The sequence below is a fragment of the Capsicum annuum genome, chromosome 5 (genome assembly GCF_002878395.1).
Source record: "Capsicum annuum cultivar UCD-10X-F1 chromosome 5, UCD10Xv1.1, whole genome shotgun sequence".
Classification (NCBI taxonomy): Eukaryota; Viridiplantae; Streptophyta; class Magnoliopsida; order Solanales; family Solanaceae; genus Capsicum; species Capsicum annuum.
This window is the reverse complement of record NC_061115.1, coordinates 129,019,639-129,042,432: the sequence shown is the minus strand read 5'-3', so window position 1 is coordinate 129,042,432 and position 22,794 is coordinate 129,019,639. Positions and strand designations below refer to the sequence as shown.

At 37.9% G+C, this 22,794-nt stretch overlaps 1 protein-coding gene across 1 annotated transcript; it reads right to left on the bottom strand.

Moving 5' to 3' along the window:
- Positions 1 to 11,874: 11,874 nt before the first annotated feature.
- LOC124898535 lies at positions 11,875 to 12,483 on the bottom strand. Its single transcript, XM_047412170.1, has 2 exons — positions 12,382 to 12,483; positions 11,875 to 12,222 (listed from the first exon to the last, which is right to left on the bottom strand). Exons 1-2 carry the CDS (start codon positions 12,481 to 12,483, stop codon positions 11,875 to 11,877), a joined length of 450 nt encoding a protein of 149 aa, XP_047268126.1.
- Positions 12,484 to 22,794: the final 10,311 nt, after the last annotated feature.

Below are 22,794 nucleotides of genomic sequence, written 5' to 3'. Positions count from 1 at the left end.
AATTCGAGAGGGGTCATCAAAAGGGGTCCTCGGTTCTTCAAATCATGGACTATTTTGGTGTGTGTTAGTGTCTTCCTTGTCGATCTTGTATCATTTGGTATCAAAACATGCTTGATTTCGTTTTCACAAGATCAATCTAGCTTAAAAATACAAAAAAAAAAAAAAAGTGTAGAAGTTGTTCTTGTTCTTGGCCGAGACATGTTTCTTTGTGGCTAGATCTTGTAGTCTTTTGTTTGTTTAGATTGTTTCTAGTGTTGGTTTCTTTCTCACCAACACTAAAGTGTCTAGATCTAAAGGTTTGAGCTTATGTTGTTGAGATCTTATTGTTCTTCACATCTTGACATCTCTTAATCAATATAAAGTATAACATAAATCAACCACTTTTCCATATTTCAAGGACGTTGTTTTGTGGAAATAGTAAAGTCAAGTCTCACTTTTTGAGTTGGAATTTGAAAAAGTTTTTAAGACTTGAATTTTTCCACCAAAAGGCAAACTCATCCATCCAAATTGTATCAAGACAAAAGCTTCAAATTGGTGATTAAAAAAAAAATTGGGTGGGACCGCGACCAATTACGTGGCTGCCACGTCATCACGTTCTACTGTTCACGCAACATAAGTAAGCTCGAATTTTTTAATTTCTTAGTTTCTAATCTTTGTTTCTTAGTTGCATTTTGTTGATTCTATTGCTAATTAACAAACTAGTAATTGTCTACTAGGTTGTAAATTAGTTTTGGGTCCATTTATTCGTGTCTACGTTTCTTTGTGTGCTTTTATCTTTTCGAAAATTCGTTGTAGCCTTTTGACTCAAATACGTACAAATTTATTTTGAGTCGTTGCAAACAAAAATCCATTCCGACCTTAAGCCGCAAGTGTGACCAAGTAACTTCATTGGAGTAAAAACGGTGTACCAACACTTGTGAGACCAATTGAGTGATACTTCAAAAAGTGTGAGCTTGAGAGTTAGTGAGGGTGATTTTTGCTAACCTTAACTTGTTATTGTTTGTGTTTTGTTTAGTATTTCTTATTAGGTACAATGGCTTCGGGTGAAGGTAGTCCAAGAGCCTCGAGAGAGGTAACCATGGATGCTTTGTTAGCGGCCATAATGAGCGTGAAACATGATCTTAGTGGTCGAATGGAGAGAATGGAGGAGACTATGGACGGGATGGAGGGTTTCTTTTCAAGGAGAATGGATACATTGGAAGATCGTTTAGATTCCAACCATTCAAGTCCGAAACACTACCATGCCTCGACTAGTGGACATGCTACCAACCCGGATACATTTCCCCAATTGCTCAATCCACCTAGACCAACCCATGAACCCATCCACCAAGTCCCTACTTATCCAAAAAACCGAAGTCCATCAAGAAGCTTCCCAAATCCTAGACCCCCTTGATATGCCGAGAGCACCACTAAACCAAAACCAACCAATACAAATTGATGATGTGGAAGGTGAAGGGTCTTTATGGAGGTGAGGGGTTAGATGAAGCAACTCTCTTTGCAGAATTTGTGCGCAATAGAAGAAGAGCTTATGGCGGGGGACATAGAGGCCGAGGGGGAAGAGTTGGACCGGCTCCTCATGGTAGGAGCAACTTGGGACAACGACCTCATGTTCAAGAAGGTCTAGTGGACCAAGGAGGCAATGTGGGTAGAGACACGGGCCTAAATTCCATTAAGATCACTCTTCCTTCTTTCAAAGGGACTAGTGATCCATCTCTCTATCTTGATTGAGAGTTACAATGTAATCGGACTTTCCAACTCAACGAGTTAACTTCACAAAAGAAAGTCGCACATGCCATTGCTCAATTTGAAGGTTATGCATCCACTTGGTGGGAGACAAAGCGGTTGCAACGGGCAAGGAATGACAATCTTGACCTTCCGAATTGGGATGAATTGAAAGCTCTTATGAGGGAGAGATATGTCACGGAAAGGTAAAAACAAGAGCAGCTAGCAAAGCTCTACAACTTAAGGCAAGGAGATAGAAGTGTGGAGGAGTATTATGATAAGTTTCAAAACTTGATCCTACATCTTGACATAGTCGAACCTCCAAATCATTGCCTAGCTCGGTTCAAGGGTGGCTTGTGCTATGAAGTTGTTTCTCAATTAGTTGTCCACAAGTTTGACCGAATTGAGGACCTTGTAGAAGCGGCCATTGAAGTTGAAAGGAACAACCATGCTAAGAACACCTTCGGGTGGGACAAGTCCTACAAGCCCTTAGAGAAGAAGCCATTTGATAAAACAATCCAAAGGTATCCACGACTTGAAGGTACTAATTCTTCCACTCCTAATCCTAAGGGTATCGTTTGTTTTAAATGTCAAGGTTGGGGTCACAAAGCTAGCGAGTGCCCAAACCGAAGGAACATTGTACTAATGGATGGTGATCCTTATTTTGTTGGGGATAAAGTGACCAAAACTGATGTTAGTGAAGGAACTCCTCAAGAGGATGATGGAGATGATGGAGATGATGGTGAACCCGAGAGGGTGCTGGAAGAAGGGGAAGTTAATGTGCCTTGCAGATTGATGAGGAGAACAACTCATGTTGATGCTTGGCCCGAAGAAGGTGAGGTCTTGATTCCACCTTGACCTCTTGATGATCAAGAACCCAAGAGTACACTATGGTCCTTGCTCCAAGGAAGTACTCTTTTCTTTTTGTCTTGTTTCTTGTCACGCTTAGGTGGATAGACAAGTATTTCTTTTAGTGCTTAGAAGGGTATCTTATTCCCTAAGTTCCCACGGTATGTGTAGAATATACACTCGTGGTTTGATATTTTTTTGTTGATTATGCTAACTTTAACCCTCTCGTCATGAGGAATATGTGTTCTTTTGTCTCCTTTATTGTTTTGAAGGTTCGGATTCGAGGTCGAATCCTTTTTCAAGAAGAGGAGGATGATACGAGTACGATCGTGAATGTCGATCAATACGTAAAGAACTCGTGCTCGGGTGATTGGCCAACTAATGGAACAAGCTCTGGAGTGTTGGCTCATTAAGGGCATTTTAGTCATTTTGTAATAAGTTGTAACCTAGGCTATAATTAGAACATATTAGGTCATTTTCTCATAACTTAGATGATATTTTGAGAGCTCTTAGAGAGTGTTCATACAAGTGTGGATATCACTTGTGAGAAGTGTGGAATCACTTGTGTTGGTTGCTTGTTTTGAAACGTTGGTTGCTTGGGGATTCCGTTCCCTTGAGGTCACAGTAAGAACTTGATGTTATTTGTATGAATTCTTGGGTCTTAGTGTTCAATATACACTTTGGTCCATAGTGTTTGTGCATTGTATGTCAAGTTATCTATCATTCTATCTTATTATTGTTGTTGTGTTCATTCTCGATTTTGGGTGTCCAAACCCGAGACCTTGTTGTGTCATTTTTGTTCTTGTTATTGTGTTGTAATCTTAGTTTGTGGCTCGCTGATTATAGGTGTTGAACACCTTAGAATCTTATTGTTATCGTGTTTGTATTGTTATTGTGTAGTGAATCAGAGAGGGGTTACCAAAAGGGGTCCTCGGTTCTTCAAATCATGGACTGTTTTGGTGTGTGTTAGTGTCTTCCTTGTCGATCTTGTATCAACAAGTCCCCAACTAACTCCGACTACTGAACTACTGGAATGTTGAAATAATAACTGTCCTCAAAATATAAGGACTCACCAATATAACTGTTGTTGATAACCTGAGCTGCAAAGTATGGTAGGAGCCCGTGCGTCTGAACCTATGATATGAGACATCATAGCACAAAAGAAAGAGTATGCGTCAGTACTTTGAATGTACTGGTATGCTAAGTGAGGTAGGGTGATATACATAGGTTCATATGCATAAGATGATAACAGACTGAATGAACATCATGAAATAACTAAATAAGAGTACATGCAAAAACTGTAACTACTAATCATGCTGAATATGCAATACTGTGCAACTAACCTCTGCCTAAATTAGACTGAAACTGAAGTACTAAATTATGGTGGCTAAGTAACTGATAGCCATGGTTCTATAGAACTATCTGAGGTCTTTACTGAATTCTGAGACTAAATACTGATTACTACGTATTGAATACTGAAATCGTAACAGTGGGAGTGTTCATCTAACCGACATACCCCGATTATAAACTGAGTTGGGGTCCAACCTATGACCCCAGTTGGAAGGGTGTTAGCACCGTGCCACGGGTACTAACAATGGCTATGTGGATCCACTAATGAAGCACCCTCATCTGGCAGGTGAGATATGTGTTACCCTCAACTGGCAGGTGAACAATTTATCAACCCTCAACTGGCAGGTTGATATATTTTAACCTACGCTAGCTATGTAGTTCTGGAACTCAACTGGCAGTTTGATATATTTTAACCTACGCTGGCTATGTAGTTCTGGAACTAAGGGACAGCTACTAAAGATCACACCCTCAACTGGCAGGTGAGCCCCCATTCCTAGGTTCGCTTGGTGCTGAATCCTACTCCCAACTGAATAAACACTAAACTAATCACTAGACTGTACTAGGCTTGACTGAACTGTTACTGCTCGTGTTGACTGACTAAACTGGACTGAGTTCACAGAGTTCTCTAACTGAATGAGCACTACTGTTCGTGACACTAGTGAGATCTGTAGCTACTGTAATTCTAGGTAAACAGTTAGATTTTTGGGTATTGAATACCCCCAGGACTCGATAACATCAATAGTATAACATGGCAAAATTTTGAAGGCATTACATTAATTACTATTCACCATGCATTCATTTAGACATTTTGTCAAACACTTGAGGGGCATGAACTTGTACATGAACGGGACCATATGGTAACATGTCATGAATTCACTCTTTAATTACCATAGGCATTCTATCAAACACTTGGGAGCATAATTAGTGCACATAGAAATCATCAAGGTATCAACATCGTAGCAACAACATTCAACTTGCAAATTCAGGGGTTTAACACGAGAATCACATAATTCTACATACATGCTAATTAATTTACAATTTTATATAAAAGGGATTATGAAACTAAGCTTTGTGAAAGCGAAAATTTCAACAACAAATAGAATTCTTTTTTTTTTCTTTCCTTCTTTTTTTTTTTAAGAGCTACATATTTTTATTATACCCGGACAGTTAAGATTCAAGTTTACACAAAGAGATGCAAAGGATGAACTTTCGTATAATGCATACATAGAGGAATTAGGACATGATACTGTTCATGCTCAACACTCTGAAGTAGGGAACTAGCTAGACATGAGAATATTTGCAAGACATATTTGTCCAACACAATTCATTCACACACACACAAGGAAATTGAGAGATTCAAGAAACATCATGGATGAAGAACGGAAGTCAACAGATCATTCATTTCAAGCGAAGAGTTGGCAATACAAAAATGGACCATGAATTTAAGGTCAAAGGAATTCCCTTTCCATGGGTTATGGATGAAATCCCTCACACCTAGATAGGATTCATGTAATCTTTCTACCACTTTGATATTATTTAAAACCAAATCCAAACCATCCTAGATGTAGGATGAATGGGTAAATTATTAAAACAAGACAAAGCTCAGACTTTGTCCTTTATAAAACAAGAATAGTACTTGAGAAACTCTTGAGATTGAAGATTGAATTAGCGCAAAGCTCGATTTTGTCCAACGTTTTACTCTAAAAAAAAAAGGGCCCTAATAATAACTATTTCACTCGGGTTTTTTTCAAGCTTTCAAAGCATATTAACAAAAACAAGTAAGATCTTTAGATGCTCCCGAAACATCAGCTTTATCACAAGTTCATGAAGGTCACGACATGACAAAACAACGTAAAGGCTTACTGGAAAACATTATATTAGCAACAATTTTCAATTCGAAGGCACTACCAACAATCGAACATAAGCTATGTCTAGTTTTATAACTGTTAGGTAGAGTAGTGATCTCCTAAGGTGATTTCTTAATGATAAACCCACTTAGTATTAAAATAGACTAAATAAAAAATTCCACTATGCTTTACAGTCAATCACCTTCCGTAGTACTAGTGAGAACAAAACTTGTTAATATTGACTCATTTCAATCTTAGGAATTTCATATAACATTAGGCTATGTTTACCATGTAGACCGATCTCAAAACTCACAACTACAGTGAGATTCACATTACAAATTACAATCCTAGAAATAGAAAAAAGACGAGTCTTTTTACCTTTTTGCGGGCAGCGAATGGGACAGAACGAGCTTTGACGACGAACTTCCGTCACCACAATTTGATCCTGCTTCAACGGAATTCAAACAAAGTCATCGCATTTCAAGAGTTGTGTTTCTCGAGAATCTTGGTTACGTGAGCTTAAAAGCAAGCGCCTTCAGAACCCCAATTTTTCCCCAAAATCCTCTGCCTTTCTTCTTTTCAATCTCCTCTATTTATAGAAGGAGATACTGATCTTTCATCTTCAAAATTTAAAAATGGAGAAACACATCCCTTAAAATTCAGATTTGACACTGTGACCTCGGACTTGGATTGGATTTTGGCATGGAAGACACTCAATTTTGAGCCAAAAGCCCACAACAATGGCTCTATCTCTGCAAAATTACAGAGATAAGATGGAAAAGAGAGACTTTTCGGGATTTGGGGGATTTGTCGTTGAATTTTGCTGTTATCATTTAACGGATCAGATTTTGACTGAATCGGGTTGGTTGGAGTCGTTGTTGAAGGTGCTGACCGAGTCGCCGGTTCCGGGTACGGGTTGGATGACACCGTCGTTTGTTGAAGTTGTTCCTGTTTGCATTGATATTGTTGTTAATCGGTTTTTGGGTGTGTTGTGCGTTGTTATAGCTGAGGTTGTAGATGACAATCAGGTAAAGGGGAATGGATTTTAAAAGGGCCTTTGGGTCGGGTTGCTCTGTTGGGTAAAAAATAATAAAATGGTTGGTCTGATATGTTGGAGTTGGTATTTGGGCTACTTTTGTGGCTCAATTTTAAAATGGGAAAGGGGTAGGAATTAGGGATTGGCCCTAGAATTAATTTTCAAGTTTATCTCAGTAAAAATTTAATTTTGATTAAAAAATATTTATTTAAATAATAAAATTTGTACAATCTCATATATATAAATATGAAAATGTATAATCGTTATTTAAATGACAAAACTAACCCAAATAAATATTATAGATCCTATTTATCCGGATAAAATAAATATTTTAATTTTATTGATGAAGAAACTCAGGATTAAAATTAGTCGTGAAGGGCAAAATTAGGTGTCAACAACTATCCCCTCCTTTTGGGTAGGGTAAATACAAGTAACCCTGGGCAAAGGGAGTTTGGTGTTCCTAATTTTTGTCCGACCATAAATTCATTTCTGAAAGATGTTGATTTTTGCACGAGTTTCGTGGAATTATGGCCGGACCTTGATATCAGATATCCTACATATCTCAGGATACATGATAATTTCGGCCACTTGTAGTTCATAAATCTTGATTTTAAAACACGATTTTCAAAGAAAACACAAGCTATTCCGAGTTTCGAATTTTGGTGAAATCGAAAGTTGTGGTATAAGAGGATTAGAGGAGGTCGGAAAGCAGTTGAGTTTTCTACATAGAGCCCAGCCTACATCTCCCAATAATTCAAGAAATCAGACTGCTTGTAGTTCGACTCAAACGATGGAAAAGATAGTCTATTATTTTAGACGATCTTTGGCTCGGGATAAGTGCTAAGTTATTTGAGCTTATGAAAAAAAGGCTTGTAACCTCTTAACCATGAATGTGGGATCCTTCACATCCATAGACAAGAATTTACTTGGACATAATTTCCAAAACTCTGAGTGCGTTATCCCTCGGATTTGAAGGAAAGAGAGAGTCACTCGCAATATGAGTTTAGAAGTATCCTGAAAGTGAAACTGAAGCCAGAATAACTCAAAACATCCCACATGCCTTCTAATGGGGGTATAGTTTGATGGTGGTGAAAGTTGTCATTTGACTCGCATCCAAAGAGTCTGAATCCGTCTTTAGACTATGTCCCAGTTCGCTGTTAAGAAAAATTTTCACGTTATGCTGCGTTTTTTTTGGAGTCGTCCACACCTTGATTTGAGATTACATCCTTTTCGGATGCTTTCGACAATATCTCAAACAAAATTGTTAGTAATAAACATAACTCACTAAGGGGTTTATAGTCTTTTACCATATCTCCGCGTGAGTTGTTACCTGCAAAAGACATCATCCTATCATATACCTTTGAATTATGTGTTTTTGATGAATTCAGATGTTGATTCATAAGATGATGAGATATCCTCGATGCCAGCGTATGCTATCTCACGTGTCAGTAGATATTGAATGGTAAAGATATCCTCGACGCCAGCGTATGTTATCTCGCGTGTCAACAGATATTGAATGTTGATGATATCCTCGACGCTAATGTATGTTATCTCGCGTGTCAACGAAAATTGAATGCTGAAGGCATACTCACGTGTCAACAGATATTGAATGTTGATGATATCCTTGACGCTAGTGTATGTTATCTCGCGTATCAACAGATAATTGAATGTTGATGATATCTTCAACGCCAGCGTATGCTATCTTACGTGGCAACAGATATTAAATATTAATGATATCCTTGATGCCAGCTTATGCTATCTCGCGTGTCAACAGATATTGAATGCAGATGATATCGTCGACGCCAGCGTATCATATATCGCGCGTCATCAAATAATTGATGCAGATGATACCCTCGACGCCAGCGTATAATATCTCGCGCGTCATCAGATATTTAATGCAGATGATACCCTCAACACCAGCGTGTGATATCTCACACCTCATCAGATATTTGATGCAGATTATACCCTCGACGCCAGCGTATAATATCTCACACGTCATCAGATATTTAATGCAGATGATACCCTCGACGCCAACGTATGATATCTCGCGCATCATCAGATATTTAATACAGATAATACCCTCAATGCCAGCGTATGATATCTCACGCGTCATCAAATATTTAATGCAGATAATACCCTCGACACCAGTGTATGATATCTCGCACGTTATCGGATATTTAATACAGATGATACCCTCAAAGCCAGCATATAATATCTCGCGCGTCATCAGATATTTAATGCAAATGATACCGTCGACGCCAACGCATGATATCTCGCGCATCATCAGATATTTAATGCAACGATATACAATGGCCCTCTTGGCTATGGAATGAGATGGAATGGCCCTTTTGGCAATGAAGATGGTTTCTCCTGAACCCATTTTTCTAAGTTTTTTGCTTTATATGTGTACCTGTACTCAAGGTAGACAGTCAGTAGACACAATATCGCTCTCACTAGCGATCACCGTTAATTTTTATGATAGTTTAATGACGAATATTGAGCATCATAATTTGAATGACTTATGCCGCTATTAGTTTTTCTTTATGAAGAGATATTAAATAGCAAATTCATCGAATGCAAGTAAATAGGGCGAAGCCCTTATTCTGGGATTACTCAAATACCGTTTGCTTCGCTCCAAGGTGAATTTTGAGAATAACTTTCTGCCCTTCCTCCTATTGAGTGATCCTTTTGATTGTTGTATTTATTATGTTGGCCCTCTTGAATGTACCTATGCTCAAAGTAAATTTTTAATAGATATAAAGTCGCTTATGCTAGCGACTGCTTTTATATAAAGAATCCTAAATACAATATTCATAAAGTAGATAAGGCGCCTTTGTTTATCCGTTCTTGAGCATTATATGCTTTGGGTGTGGCTCGCAACCCGCTTGGGGGATTTTTTGGAAAAAGATTTCCATTTTTATGTACTGATCCCTGCATCCACAAAAAAATGGTTAGTTTTTGAGTGAAACTACTCCGTGTTGACCTTCTTTGATCCTTGATTTGCTCTTCGCCATCTTTCAGGTAATCCGCCATATTGGTCCCTGCACCCAGACTCCTTGTTCCAATAAACGCCTAGGCAATCACTAAGTCAAATATTTGTATAGGTTTTTAAAAGTAGTTTTAATTTTTAGAGAATAGTTTCGGAATTTTTTTTTTAAAAAAAAGCTTTAGAAAATCTCTACCAGTCATGTCATGTACTAGCTTGAAGAACGACTTCCTCTTGGTTTTGACTACATCCGACGGAGGATTTCCATAACTCATCATCATTATTAGAGGGTTCTTCAAACAGCTCTGCCATAGTCGGAGATTGAGTCTACCTAGACTTTGTCGCAGCTAGTGATTTCTAAAGCTTAACATTGACCTCTGGTGCTGGGGAATTGGAAATATATTCCAATGTTTGGTAGAAATTTTGAGGCCTTCCTCAAAATTTCTGCACTAGTTTTAAGTTGTATGAGACGATCTCAGCTCGAGAGGATCCGAAGTCTTTGTTAATCTGCATTTTCTTTGTTTTTGGAGATGATCTTCCTCTTGTGAATTTTTTAGATTCTTTCTCAAAAATTCTGCCCCAGTTTATTAGTATTTGAAAGGATCTTGGCTTGAGGAGATCTGAAGTCTTTGCTGATCTTTATTTTCTTTGCTGGATGATGATCTTCTCTTGTGAATTTTTTAGATTCCTTCTCGAAAATTCTGCTCGAGTTTCCATTTCTTGGGGTTATATGACCGAGCCGTTGGGGCGCCTACGTATCCCGTTGAAGCAGGAATCAGGTCAAACGTAGTTCAGGACTACACTAGGGATATGTATAAAATTTTAATGGGTTGACCGAAGCTGACATAGGCCGCCTACATATCCCTTTCTTAGAAATTCAAGTCAAACGTAGTTCGTACATAAAAAGAAAAGAATAAATTTTCCTAAGGGAATGACCAAAGCCGACATAGGCCACCTACGTATCCCTTTCTTGGGAATTCAGGTCAAATGTAGTTCGTAAATAAAGGGAAAAGGGTTATAGGTAATCATAAATCAAATACTACCATAAAGGCGATTACAGATAAACCAAAGAAATGAAACTAAAACATCCTTCAAACATAGTACCACTTTACCGCATCAGAATTGATTGGTTTGGTCCACTCTTGGCCATCCATATTAGATAGAATCAAAGCTCCTCTGGATAGTACCTTGCGAACTATGTACGGCCCTTGCCAGTTCGGAGAGAGCTTGCCTTTGTACTCTTCTTAATGAGGGAATATGCGTTTGAGAACCAATTGTTCAACTTCGAATGTTAGTTTTTACTTTCTTGTTAAAGGCACGGATCATCCTATGTTGGTATAACTGACCATGATATACGACAATCATTCTCTTTTCACCGATCAACACAAGTTGTTCATAGCGAGCATGAACCCATTCTTCGTTGCTTAATCCGACTTCTTGAATGATCCTTAGGGAAGGTATCTCAACTTCAGCAGGTATCACAGTTTTATTCCTATAAACAAGTAGATAAGGAGCTTCCCCAGTAGATGTTCGAATTGTTGTACGATACCCTAGCAAAGCGTAAGGCAACATCTCATGCCATGATCTATCATTTTCGACCATCTTCCTCAAGATCTTCTTGATGATCTTATTGGTGGCTTCCACGACTCCATTCATCTGTGGATGATATGCGGTTGAGTTGCGATGAATAATTTTGAACTGATCATAAATCTCATTCATCAAGTGACTATTCAAATTTTCCCCGTTGTTAGTAATGATCGATTCTGGAACTCCAAATCAGTAAATCAAGTTATTCCTGACAAAATCTGCAACCACTTTCTTGGTAACGGCTCTATATGAAGCAGCTTCGACCCACTTGGTAAAGAAATCAATGGCGACCAAAATAAATCTATGCCCATTTGATATCGGTGGCTCTATTATTCCAATAATATCTATGCCTCAAGCTACGAAAGGCCATGGTAAACTCATCGCATAAAACTCATGCGGAGGTATTCAAATCAAATATCCGTGCATCTAATATTTTGTACACTTTTGCACACACTTGCTACAATCATTTTCCATAGCCATCCAGAAGTAACCAGTTCTCAGGATCTTTCTAGCAAGGGAAAACCATTCATGTGGGCCCCGCAAACTCGAGCGTGTACTTCCTTTATTAATTTATTTGCTTCTGCAACATCGACACATCTTAAGAATCCTAAGTCTGGAGTTCTCCTAAAAAGGATTTCCCCACTTGTAAAATTATTCTTTGCCAAATGCCAGATTGTCTTCTTTTGATTGTTGCTGGCCCTTTCAGGATATATTCCAGATTCTGAATACCTTTTAATATCATAGTACCATGGCTTTCCGTCAGGATCCTCTTCAACGTATGCATAATGTGTGGGTTTCTCCTTCAAGTTTATTTTCAAAGGATCAATATAACTCTGATCTGGGTGCTGGATCATGGAAGATATAGTGGTCAAAGCATCAGAAAACTTATTTTGTATCCTTGGGATATGTCTAAAATCAACTTCCTTAAATCTTTCATATAATTCCTACTCCAACTCCACATAAGGAGTAATCTTAGAGTTCTTTACCGCCCATTCTCCTCGTACCTGGTGAATCAGTAAATCTGAGTCTCCGATGACTAGCAATTCACGAACACCCATAGCAAGTGCCAATTTGAGACCTAGAATACAAAACTCATATTCGGCCATGTTATTGGTGCACTGGAAATGCAACTTAACAATCACTGGATAGTGTGGCCTATTTTTGACACTAAAACTGCTCCGATCCCTGAACCTTTGAAGTTGACAGCCCCATCAAAGAATAGCCTCCATTCGGGGTAAATTATGCAATGTTTCTCCCATGAATAAAATCTCTTCATCTGGGAAGTAGGTTCGAAGTGGCTCATATTCATCATCAATCATATTCTCTGCTAAATGATCTGCTAAGGCCGATTGATTGCCTTTTAAGTCACATACACAATGTCGAACTCACTCAGCAATATTTGTCACTTAGCCAACTTTTTTGTAGGCATGGCTTTCTGGAATATATACTTCAATGGATCCATTCTAGAAATAAGACATGTTGTGTATGAGGATAGATAATGTCTCAACTTTTGGGTGGCCCAGGTCAAAGCACAATATGTCCTTTCTACAAGAGTGTAACGAGCCTCGTAGGGGGTAAACTTTTTACTCAAGTATTAGATGGCTTTTTCTTTCTTACCGATCTCATCATGTTGCCTAAGGACACATCCTAAAGCATTTTTTGAGACTAACAGGTAAAGCAACAACGGACTTCCTTTCCTCGGTGGGACCAAAACCGACAGCGTAGACAAATATTTCTTGATTCGATCAAAAGCCTTCTGATATTCTTTTGTCCACCCATTCAATGCATCCTTCTTCAACATCTTAAGAATTGGCTCGCATATGATTGTTGACTGCGCAATGAACCTGCTAATGTAATTCAAATGGCCTAGGAAACTCATAATTTCTTTTTTGATCCTTGGCGATGGCAGATCTTGAATTCTTTTAATTTTGGACAGGTCTAGCTCGATGCCTTTTCTGTTGACTATGAATCCCAGTAATTTCCCAGCTGACACACCAAAAGTACACTTAGCAGGATTAAACTTCAAATTGTACTTTCTCAATCTGGTGAAGAATCTTTCAGATGGGTCAAATGATCTGAACTCTCACGAGATTTGATAATTACATCATCCGCGTACACCCCAATCTCTTTATGAATTATATCATGGAAAATTATCGCCATAGCCCTCATATATATTGCACCGACATTCTTTAGGCCAAACGGCATTACCCTGTAATGATAAACACCCCATGGCATAATGAACGCTATCTTTTCTGCATCTTCTTTATCCATCAATATCTAATGAAATTCGGTAAAACAATCCACGAAAGACTGCATTTCATGCTTGGCACAATTATTGATGAGGATGCGGATGTTGGGCAGCGAAAAATTATCTTTAGGACTGGCTCTATTCAAATCTCTATATAGTCCACACAAATTCGAATCTTTCCATCCTTCTTCGGCACTGGGACAATATTGGCTAGCTATGTTGGATATTTTGTGACCTCCACAACCTTAGACTGAATTTGTTTCGTCACTTCTTCCTTGATCTTAAGACTTAAGTCCGTCTTGAATTTTTGCATTTTTTGTTTGACTGGATCAAATTTAGGATTTATTGATAACTTATGCGACACAATGTTAGTGCTCAATCCCGGCATATCATCGTAGGACCAAGCAAACATGTCAATGTACTCCCGCAACAAGTGAACGAGTTCTCTTTTTTGTGCTTCTGTTAAATGAACACTGCAACTTGTTTCTTTGATTTCATCATGATCGCCCAGGTTAACTGTTTTAGTTTCCTCTAGGTTGGGCTTCTCCCGATTCTGAAACTCCTCTATATCTTTTACTAACTGCTCATCGTCGTCTTCTTTCCAATCATTATTATTTTTCGTACTTTGTTCATCTAAGTCTTGACATGACATGACATTGGCAGATTTTAAATTACTGCTACTATAATAAACAAACAAACCAAGTTAGATGATAAAAAGATAATGACAAGATAATAGAATATATTAATGTAATCATATTTCAAAATAAATTCTTAAATAAAGGGAGGCTTTTTCATTGAAATTTGAGAAATAAGTACAAACTATGGCTCATGACCCGCGCAAATATGGGCCCACGCCTATTTTAAAGCAGTAAAATATGAAAAGAAAGTTTGAGACATAAAAGGTGGATCACGGGGCCTCCTCTGGATCATCACTGATTTTAAAAACTGCTAGTAATTGCCCTTTTATCTACCACGATAGGTGATGGGTTATGAGTAGAGTGGAGGTCCAGTTTTGCAAAGCCTCTCCTGGTGCAACCTTCTTCACTCCACTGGACTTTGGGAGATCATCTAGTACAGCATTGCATCCCTCAAACAAATTTCTTATCCTATCCCCAAGACCATCATGATTCGATATTTCACGCATGGGAAATGACTGGTACAGGAGTGGCAAGGGCCTAGGCAGACTCGTCTTTGGCTTATTCTCAAACTCATCCTCCTCTGTCGACTGGTATCCTAACCCATACTTAGATGCTTTCTCTGGGATTATAATGGGCTCAATAATTCCTTTCAAATTCTTACCCAAACCCTGACCAGGCTCGAACCCATTTCTTAACATCACAATCGCAATTATTTTGTAGACAGAAGGCATTGGAGCTTTGGGTGTCAGATCTTTTTCTGCAGCACTCACAATTTCCACAGTACCAAAAATACTACCCTTCGAGATGTCTTCAATCACCGACGCACAACCATTGGGATGACTCGCATGGCTTCCTTCCCCTTGGATGACTATTTCATGATCCTCTCAAATGAACTTCAATAACTGATGAAGGATTGATGAAACTGCCTTTGCACCATGGATCCATGGTCTTCCCAAGAGCAAGTTGCAACTAGGGTGGATATCCATAACATGAAATTTAGCTTTGAATTCAGAAGGTTTTATTTAGATGTGCAAATCAATTTCACCTATGGTTTCTCTCTACCCTCCATCAAATGCCCACACATTTACGTGGCTTTGGCAAATCTTCCCTAAATCATAGCCCATTTACACCAATGTGGAAAGAGGACAAATATTCAAATCGAATTCGTCATCTATCAATATCCGACTAATCACATAGTCTCGATAAATGACAGTGACGTACAAGGCTTTGTTATACATCACTCCCTCAAACGCTAACTCATCTTCTCTGAATGATATCTGATGACTTCCCACAATATTTTCTATCATTTTAGATAGATTCTCGACACTCATGCCTGCGGGAACATACGCTTTATCTAAGACCTTCAATAAATCCTATCGGTGGTATTGTGAACTCATTAATAGTTCAAAATAGAAATCTGGGCTGGAGTCTTCTCTAAATGCTTGACAATTGAGTAGTCTTTCAGTTTCATACACCTCCAAAATTCTTCGACTTCCCCTTCAGTGATTGGCCTTTTCTGTAAATCTTTCCTATTGATCAAATCTTTAGGAATGTAACATCGCTCAGATCGTGTCATCCCTTGGGTAGCGGTGGTCTCTACAATAAATTCTTTTTTAGGCGAAGGGGTGTACACCTGAGTCAGGAATGTCATTACTATAAATGGAGGCTTCTCATTGATACTTAAAACAACTACGGCTCTTTCTATCTTCTCCACATCTTCTGTCCTTTTAAACTTTTCAAAATTCACCTTAGTGATGGTCTTGCTAGACACCCATTCACCCTCTATTTCAATCATGTTAACTGCAGCTCCCCCATGATTAGGCAATAGGTTATTGTTGGTATTTGGTGCCGGTGACTGAAGCTTGATGACCTTCTGATCAATTAAATCTTGAATCTTATGATTTAAGCTAACATAATCCTCGGTACTCTGCCCCACCGCTCCTGAATAATAAGCACAATTCTGATCGGCATGATAAAATCGGGAGTTGGGATTGATGAGTTTTGGTTGGATAGGTTGTAAGTGACCGGCATCCTTATATCTTTCAAAGAGTTGGGTGCAACTCTCAACTAGCGGCGTGAAGTTTCGGGGAGGTCTTTTTTGAGGTTTGGACGTGGGGGTTATAATGGTTCTAACTAGCAGGAGGAGGTACTTGATGATAATTTAGAGGCGCTTGGACACTCATTCGGTTATTTGGAAAGACAGCTTAAGCATGAAGCTGATAATTCAGTTGCGAAACTTGGTATTGAGGTAGGAGATTTGGTTGTGGAGTTTGGTATTGGGATTGGATATTTGGAAGTGGAACTTGGTATTGGGTTGGTTGTAGAATATATGATGAAAATTTAGTGACGGCGGAGAGGAGAGAATGTTCCTAGGCTTGAACCTCTTCTTCAACTCAGCAACAGAATCAGCAGAGACCACACCTACATCTTTCTTTTTCTTCTTTGGGAACGTCACGATGTTGGGGTTTTGATAACCTTTCCTATTTCAATACATTCTTCTAGCGATTCCCCAATTTTCACCAAATCTGCGAAAGTTGCTCTGACAGAGGATACCATCCTAGTATAATATTCTCCCTCCTGAGTGTGAGAGAACGCAGACACCATCTCTTCCTTAGGCGTGGGAGGTTGTACCTTGGCAGCTTCTTTTCTCCAACGGAAGGCATAGTCTCAAAAATAATCATCATTCTTCTACTTTATCCAATCTAATGAGTATCGGTCAGGGACTATTTCAATGTTAAATGCAAACCTATCAAGGAAATCTTTAGCCAATGCCCTCCAACCAGTTCATCTTTTCAGTTCTTGAGACGTGAACCAATCTAAGGCTTCGCCACTTAAGCTCCGGCTGAACAAGCACATCAATAATGCCTTATTTTTTCCTACCCCCACCATTTGATCACAATATCTTCTCAAATGGGCCATTAGATTTCCAATACCGTCGAACATTTAAAATTTAGGAACCTTGTATTCTTCTGGTAGATTTACTTCAGGGTGAACACATAGATCATCATAACCTAGACCATCATTGTCCCGCACCCCATGAGATTTCTTTATCCTCATAATCTCTTCATTCATAGCTAATAACTTTATTTCATGCTCGATCCTCCACTCCCTTTCTTTCTCCTTGTAATGATTTAACTCGGGATTGGGAAAGGAATTGTAGACGTCAGGGGATATGATGACATGAGAAGAATTTGGAACGGTAGCTTGATTTTAAGAATGAGAAAAGGTTAGGTGGTAGGGAGGGAGGACGTTTTGGAAATTGGAAAGGTTTTGTGGAATTTGAGAGTAGTTTGGTGGGATTTGAGAAGGATTTTACAGAATCAAAAGTGAGTTTTGTGGATTCGGAGATGGATTGGTAGATTTAGAGATGAATTTTGTAGATTTGGGAGCGAATTATGTAGATTTGAAAGCGAGTTTTGTGGATTTGGGAATGAATTTTGTGGATTTGAAAATGAGTTTCGAGAATTTAGAAATGAATTTTGAGGATTTGAAGACGAGTTTTATAGGGTTAGGGATGGATTTTGTGGATGGTAAGCGTCTGGGTTATTTTTGCGATTGATGCTTTGAATAAGTTGAGGAGCGAGGATGGACGATATGTTATTTGGATGATCCCCGATAATAAGCGTACGGAGGGAAAGGATCTGGAGCAGAGTTTCGTATCCTCCGGGAGCGTTGACAGTGATGGCTAGGTTAGCCAAATCTCGAGTACGATTTATCTCCTCCTAAAGTATTTCCAATTTTCTCGCAAGTTCAGCAATCATCTCGCTTTGTTCTTCTATTACATTACCCTTGATGGTTAACGCATTTTCTTCATATCTTCCAGTCATTTTTGAGTGATGATTAGAGGATCTTATGCGCTTTTGACCGGGTGAAGTAAGGATGTTTTGCCAGCTTATTTCAACACGAAGTAGTTTTCTATTATCTGTAAAGTAAAATAACTCAAAGGCAGATATGTTAGTTTCCTTATGTGATGAGTCATGCAAGATACTTGACAAGAAGTAAACACATAGGGTTGTTTGCGTCATAGCTAAACTGATCCACGGGAGCATTTTGTTTTTGACTCAAACAAACACAAATAAATCCATAAGGCAGTTACATCACATAAACATTATAATAACGTGTATCCTAACTAGGGTGACCCTTTTTGAGCCAAGGGTTGGCCTAGCGTCAAGTAATTGAGATTATAATAAATTAATCTAAGCCATTAATTAATGACATTTCTTGAGTTTGGAGTTAGAAAATGAGAAGCAAACCACTACATTTAAATATCATCATTAGACCATTACCTTGGTTCCAAAACATAATGAGAATACATGATGACAGAACGGAATCCTAGCCAAAGCATAAAGAGAGTGCATGATAATAAGAGAGAAATCCTAGCCACTAAACTAAGTCTTCATGCTCTAAAATGCACCAATGATCCGGGAATGACTTATTCCCACATTTCAAGTGAGATGACAAAATGATTGATCAGGATACCATGTGCCCATTCTGTTTCTTTAAGATCTTCGTATCCAACGGTTTGTCCTTGACGGCTAAGATCCACCTCTTTTACATCTGTTGATAACCACACATAATACTCTGGAGTATAGTAAGCTTGCTCGTTAAGCACATCTATTGTTATCAGATTTCCCCAATTTCAAAGCAACTCCATTGCTCTAGGAATCTCAAAGAGTGGACCGAAATCAACCTCAACTTTACTCATGTCTGCACGAAATGGAATGATTTGATTATGTCTGAATTGTCAGAGCACTTGTGAGGGAGCATATAGTTGACGACCCTTCAAGCCTATAAGCTCAATACAGTATATTGTACGGCTCCTGATGATGGCAATGCAAGGTGACAACTATGGGTATCTCCATTGGATTTGATTGCCCGTGAGCACCCTTATGTATGCATACCAATTATTTGTACCGATGGGAGCTACAAATTCTACCATCCATTGTAGATAAGAATCGATCCTATTAGGTCTACTGAAGAGCATGTCGACTATGGCGTTGCGTCTATAGAAATGCTCTATAGCCCAAATTTAAAGCAGGAGATTGCAGCCTTCGAAGAACCTCCTTCCTCTAGCACATTTGGATAGTTCCCTAATTATTTCTACTAGGATAATTGGAACCAATGTAACTTCAACATTTTCAACCCCATGGAAAAAATCTCAAACCACGGAGCTAAGGCAAGTGTTAATCTTTCCATGCTCCAAAGGGAAGACCAGAGTGCCTACCAAACCAATGGCAAAAGTGATAGGGCGTTTCTTTCTCCAACTCTCGGCAGAATAAGAGAACTCCCTGCTGAAGACCTCGTGACCATCTTTCCGGCCAAATCTTTCATACAAGTAGTCAAGAGAGATCCAATCATGATCCAAACATGCAAGCTTGAGATGTTCTTGAGCCCAAAAAGATGCAAGAATTTCTTTCCTGACTGTTTACGAGGTAGGATCATACTCCGTCCTTAATACTTCAAATCGATAAATCAACCAATTTTTTCAATCGTGGGAGTCAATTCAAAATCCTTTAACTTAAACACGACTCTAGTGGGATCTCTGAACTTGAGGAATGCTTTGACTATATGCCTGTTAAGAGAGACGTAAATCAATAATGTCAAGAAACCCAAAGTTCTCCTAATCTCAAACCCATGCTCCATATTGATATTCTCCCACCATCTTCTTAGCTTGAGTGGCACACACACAACCATTTGGGTGTTGGCAAAATTTGACAAATTATCCATTCTAGCAACCTATAAGAAGACAACATAAGCAAATGCTTTTCCAAACTCAATTTTGTCAAATTTTAACTTGGATCAACTTATCATTATCTCTACACATAATATGAGGGTCATCATTGGGTCGTGAACTCTTCTGACATAAAGGCATTTCCTAAATTTGCGGGATGACACTATAGGTTAAACCACCTATGGCTTATGCATGCATGACCTAAGTCAAAGGTGGTAACGCTTTATCTTAAGTTTTGCTAAGATTTGGAGAGACAAACTTGAATTTCCTATAAAAGAAGGCACGTGATCCCACGATGGTAAAACTCCTGCTTACCCCCACGTATGTGCCGACTCCCTAAAATAGGTGATTTGAAAGAATTTTGAAAAAGTACAATGTACAATCCACATGTACAATGTGTGTGTGTCAATTTTCCGAAGTGAAGAAAATATGAACGGAATGCCAGTTTATATAAAGCAATAACAAATATTTCATACAAAGTAATTGTAAATAAACAATTTATGTCAAATAAACATGATAAACACATAAAGCACATAAGATAGAATAAACAGATATTTATAAAACCTTATTTGGTTAGAACCTAGATAATTCCCCAGTGGAGTTGCCATTTATGTTTTATCCCTTTTCAGATTTTATTTTAAAGGAAATGATTTTGACCTTCCTCAAACTATTTCAAAAAAATCACAAGAAAATTTTGAAATAATTTAAAAAAAATTACAGAGTTGCCACATAATTTTTTATAGAAAATATCAAGAAAAACTTAAAGGAACTTCAAAGATTCAAAAACAGAAATTAATCCTTGCAATTAGAGAGACTGAGTAATAGTTCAATTAACGCCCTAAAAAGATTTTAAGACACTTCGAAGCGTCCGTTTAGAACGATTCATCAAAAGGTCATTTTTAGACTAACTAAAATAAGGGTGGCTAACTTTACGAAAAGGTTAACATTTAAAATATTAAATTTATTTATTTACATGTTAAAATTGACATTTGTTTATCCAAATGAGAAAAGAGGATTACAACTTCTTTTAATTTTATTATTATTTATCATTTATAAAAAAGTCACTTTTATTATAAATAACGCGCTTGAAAATTATTAAGAAAGTGTCATGTTAAAATATTTTATCAATTATGAAAAGCTAAAAAAAATATGCAAAAGAACTTTTTTTTTTAACCCGACTAGGCCATTAATCATATAAACAAAACAAATGTCATTTTTAATAAAATACTTAACAATTTCTTTTAAGCTTACTTTTAGGGAGGAAAATCAAAAGTAACCATTTTAAATCATTTAGACGAGATACATTAGGTGAGAAAATTACGAATTGACCAAAAGCCGCGATAAAAACAAAATGGTGACGCTTTAGGGAGTTTATCTAGATTAATTAGTTATGGCGTTCAAGTAAATACAAATAAATAAGAATAGGAAATAAAGGAAGAGTTAGAGTTGGGCCCTTTGGGCCAATTTATGGGCTGCCCAGATTTTGGGTCTAAACCCCATGAATTTCAGTCCATTATTTCAGTGTAAATCATCTATATGCTGCAGAAATTTTCCTCCAGCGTTTTTGTAAATCACCCATATATGCATATATTTAGTCCCCCACTTGTATGGTCAGCTTTCTTTGCTCGTTTTCAACATATACCACCCGTATACCAGCCCTCGCACTGCATATATCGATGTACACCAATGCAAAAAAAAAATTCCTCTTGGGACTTGGTTTTGAGGTTTTGATTCGATGCAAGTTGGGTTTGACCCAACAGAATGTGAGAAAGGGAGTCCGAGGGAGTAGATGGAGGAGTTCATGTATAAAAAAGAGGCAAGGATTAGTATCAAGTATTAAATCACTGCATAATATTCCATGATCATAAATTCATTCTTTAAGAAATCAGAGAATCCAGTTGGCACCTAATTTACAATTTTATATGAAAGGAATTATGAAACTAAGCTTTGTGAAAGCGAAAATTTCAACAACACATAGAATTCTTATTTTTTTTCTTTCCTTCTTTTTTTTAAGAGCTATACATTTTTTATTTTACCCGGACAGTTAAGATTCAAGTTTACACGGAGATGCAGAGGATGAACTTTTGTATAATGCTTACATAGAGGAATTAGGACATGAAACTGTTCATGCTCAACACTCTGGAGTGGGAACTAGCTAGACATGAGAATATTTGCAAGACATACTTGTCCAACACAATTCATTCACACTCACGCAAGGAAAATAAGAGATTCAAGAAACATCATGGATGAAGAATGGAAGTCAACAAATCATTCATTTCAAGCGAAGAGTTAGCGATACAAAAATGGACCATGAATTGGGTTATGGATGAAATCCCTCACACCTAGATAGGATTCATGTAATCTTTCTACCACTTTGATATTATTTAAAACCAAATCCAAACTATCCTAGATGTAGGATGAATGGCTAAATTATTAAAACAAGACAAAGCTCAGACTTTGTCCTTTATAAATAAGAATAGTACTTGAGAAACTCTTGAGACTGAAGATTGAATTAGCGCAAAGCTCGATTTTATCCAACGTTTTACTCTAAAAAAAGGCCCTGATAATAACTATTTCAGTCATTTTTTTTTCAAGCTTTCAAAGCATATTAACAAAAACAAGATCTTTAGATGCTCCCGAAACATCGGCGTTATTACAAGTTCATGAAGGTCACGACATGATAAAACAACGTAAAGGCTTACTGGAAAACATTATATTAGCAACAATTTTCAATTCTAAGGCACTACTAACTATCGAACATAATCTTAGGAATTTCACATAACATTAGGCTATGTTTACC